We start from the raw sequence: 3,804 nt of genomic DNA, 5'->3' as shown, positions 1-3,804 counted from the left end.
CTTGTTCTAATTTTCTTCAGTTTCAACTGGAACTTACATTCGAGCAATTGATGCTCTGTTCTGCAGTCAGCCCCCAGCCTTGTTCTGACTGATGATATTGAGCTTTTACATCATCTTTCTACAGATGTAGTCGATTTGATTCCTGTGTATTCCATCTAGTCAGGTCCATGTGTATAGTCGCTGTTTATATTGGTGAAAAATGGTATTTGCAATGAAGAAATCATTGGTCTTGCAAAATTCTATCATGCGATCTCCGGCATCGTTTCTATCACCAACGCCGTATTTTCCAACTACTAATCCTTCTTTGTTTCTAGTTTTCACATTCCAATCATCAGTAATTATCAATGCATCCTGATTGCATGTTTGATCAATTTCAGACTGCAGAAGCTGGTAAAAATCTTCAATTTTTTCATCTTTGGCCTTAGTGGTTTGTGTGTAAATTCGAATAATCGTCGTATTAACTGGTCTTCCTTGCAGGCGTATGGATATTATCCTATCACTGACAGGGTTGTACTTCAGGATAGATCTTGAAATGTTCTTTTTGACAATGAATGCAACACCATTCCTCTTCAAGTTGACATTCCCACCATAGTAGACCTTATGATTGTCTGATTCAAAACAGCCAATACCAGTTCATTTCAGCTCACTAATGCCTAGGATATTGATGTTTATGCATTCCATTTCATTTTTTAAGATTTCCACTTTTCCTAGATTCATACTTCGTACATTCCATGTTCCAACTATTAATGGATATTTGCAGCTGTTTCTTCTCATTTTGAGTTGTGCCACATCAGCAAATGAAAGTCCTGAAAGCTTGACTCCATCCAAGTCTTTAAGGTCAACCCTACCTTGAGGAGGCAGGTCTTCCCCGGTCATCTTTTGAGGCCTTCCAACGTGGGGGGCTCATCTTCTGTCACTATATCACACAACGTTCCGCTGCTATTCATAAGGTTTTTCACAGGCTAATTCTTTTCAGAAGTAGACTGCCGGGTCCTTCTTCCTAGTCTGTCTTAGTCTGGAAGCTTGGCAGAAACCTGTCTGCCATGGGTGACCCTGCTGGTATCTGAATACCAGTGGCATAACTTCCAGCATCACAGCAACACACAAGCCACCACAGTACAACAAACTGGCAGATAAGTTCAAAGCAGAGATAATAAGATGTGGAAAAGCCCTGTCTAAAGATCACAAATTAGAGAATAATTCACAAAGCTAAACTGACAAACAAGTGGTGGAGTAAATTCCTACACCCCCCAAAAACACAAAATTTAGAAAAATTGGTTCATCACAAAAGCAGGGAGGCAATAAAATATAACCTTTATGAGCAAATTCTTTACGGTGTATAATAAAAATTGATTTATGATTTGTAATCTTAAGGGATTGAAAATCCATTTCATGCTAAAGTCAGCAAGATTAGCCAGAGAAGCACACAAATTTAGCCAGAAAACTGGCAAAACATAAAGAATGTGGCTAAGAGGGAATATTTCATATTATATAAGATCACAAAATATCTGGCTGTTGACATAAGTGCATGGGATTGGCAAGAAGAAAATGACCAGAAGCAAATGAAGTTAGAATGAAACTCTAATGGTAAAGAAGCCTAAAATCTGTTTCACAAAATCTTCCTACTATGTAGCTACTAAGGTCACCCATGAAATCCTGAATTTGGACTACCATTAAGCAAGATACAAAAGATGTGCTTTCTCTAGAAAGGACATTCTTACCTTTGTCATCTCAGATAAGGCCATGAAGGGTAATGACAAGGGAGATTCTCTCAGAAGTAGAACAAGGACTATGGAGGACAGTAAATAAAGGGAATTTTTTTAGATAACAGAATTGGCTAATTCTGGAAATCACCTTACTTCCATGATGGGGAATCCATGCTACTCCTGATTACTGGGATATGCTATATGTCAAGACCCAGTGACTACCATGTTTTTGATTTTCCAGTCCCCTTTTGAAAATGGGCATTTTATGTTTGTGTAAGTCACAAACAGATAGGTTTTGGTTGTTGTTAGTTGCCATCAAGTTGGCCCTAACTCATGACAACCTACGTATAATGTAATGTTACCTGGTCCTGTACCATCTTCATGATCATTGGCATGTTTGAGTACATTGTTGCTTCTATTGTGTCAATTCATCTCATTAAGAATTTTCCTCCTTTTTGTTGGCCCTCTACTTTACCAAATATGAGGTCCTTTTCTAGTGATTAGTTTTGCCTGATAACATGTCCAAAGTTAACCAGCTGAGGTCTCACTATCCTCGCTTCTTCTGTAATAGACACTATTAATTACCTATTAAAATGTTTCCATATTCCCCACTTACTCCTTACTAACAGAAACTCCATTTTGTTTTATTGTTTTTATATACACGCACATACAATACATATGTGTATATGTGTATGTGTGTGTGTGTGTGTGTGTGTGTATGTAAAATCGGTCCATGCCATGCATGCTTTGTTCACAACTGTATCTTTAGCACCTAGTCCATCGCCTGAGAGAACAAGAATACTAATAAAAGAAGAGTAAATTATTACATAGAAATTATGGAATATAACTGATCATGCCAAAATGATACATGCCCTATGTTTATGTTTGAAACTATGTCAGATAGGTATATTTATGGTCAAGGACTAGAAAATGATATGCAAAAGAAATACACTAATATTTGTACAAGTGATTTTTTTAAATTTCAAAATGGTTTTTAATGTTGTGTCCTATCAAATTTTCAATAAACAAAAAGAAAATAAACAAAATTTGAGATGTCACTGTATCCTGTAATTTTTTTCTCATGTGTTCTCCACATACCTGCTTTAGGTCTGTGCTAGCTTTCATGACCAGCTGAGTGCTTATTCAGCATTAAGACTTGATTATGAAAATGCATAGCAATCCACTGCATGCTCATAAGTACTAATAATCAGAAACTACTTTCCCTGATGACCTCATATATTAAAGTTCTCTCGCATGGTTTTGGCTAATGTTCCAGATCAGAAGCACAAAGGCAAAACAATCGCTGCATTGCAGAACTACTACATATGGGTACATAGCCCTAACTATAAAGGTATCACATCTTTTTCTAAGGAAGTTATTCTATCTATATGTGGTTAGCACAACTGCATACATTTTTTAAACCTTCCTAAAGACTGTGTAGCATAACGACGACTGCGAGAATGGCACAGGTCCGGTCAGTGTTTGTTCTGTTGTACGCAGGGTCGCTATGAGTTGGAACTGACTTGATGGCACCTAACAACAACAGCAAAGACTGTGTGCTTTATTATGGTGACTAGCCTTTGCAGACTCCAGAATGCTAACAATTTAGGGCCAGAAGCCATTATAATATATCTCAGATTTGATGAAGGCATTGATGTTTGTTGTGAAGAAGAGAAACACAAAAGAGAGAGGGGGCGAAAAGCATCACTTGTCCAATGTGGATAAGGGCAAGAGAAAAGATTATAGGTTAAATGCATTAAAAATGGTGGTGGTCCAGGCTAGAAGGCAATGGGATGACATATATAAAGCCTTGAAGGAAAATAACAGTCAGCCAAGAATTATATATATCCAGCAAAATTGTCTCTCAAATATGATGGTGAAATTAGGGCATTTCCAGATAAACAGCAGTTCAGGGAATTTGCAAAAACCAAACCAAAATTACAAATACTAAAGACAGTGCTACAGTTAGATAATCAGCTAACAATGCAAGACGAGAACACAGGACAGAGCAACCAGATATTGACTCAGATATGCATATCGAAAATACATCAAAGCTAAAACATTGAAAATAGGGAAACAGATATCAATATGTAAAAAA

The 3,804-nt window shown here is 37.1% G+C and overlaps 1 protein-coding gene across 1 annotated transcript in view; it reads right to left on the bottom strand.

Annotated features, from left to right (window-relative positions):
• The window catches only part of ANO3 (anoctamin 3), a 508,791-nt gene that overhangs the window by 264,015 nt on the left and 240,972 nt on the right, over positions 1 to 3,804 (bottom strand). The window contains exon 3 of the mRNA XM_023737820.1: positions 1,053 to 1,063. Within this exon, the coding sequence (XP_023593588.1) occupies positions 1,053 to 1,063 (11 nt within the window). The remainder of the gene's footprint in view (positions 1 to 1,052; positions 1,064 to 3,804) is intronic.

This window comes from Trichechus manatus, unplaced genomic scaffold (genome assembly GCF_000243295.1).
Source record: "Trichechus manatus latirostris isolate Lorelei unplaced genomic scaffold, TriManLat1.0 scaffold00006, whole genome shotgun sequence".
Taxonomy (NCBI): Eukaryota; Metazoa; Chordata; class Mammalia; order Sirenia; family Trichechidae; genus Trichechus; species Trichechus manatus.
Note: the sequence above shows the minus strand (reverse complement) of the source record. Positions and strands in the feature narration are given on the sequence as shown.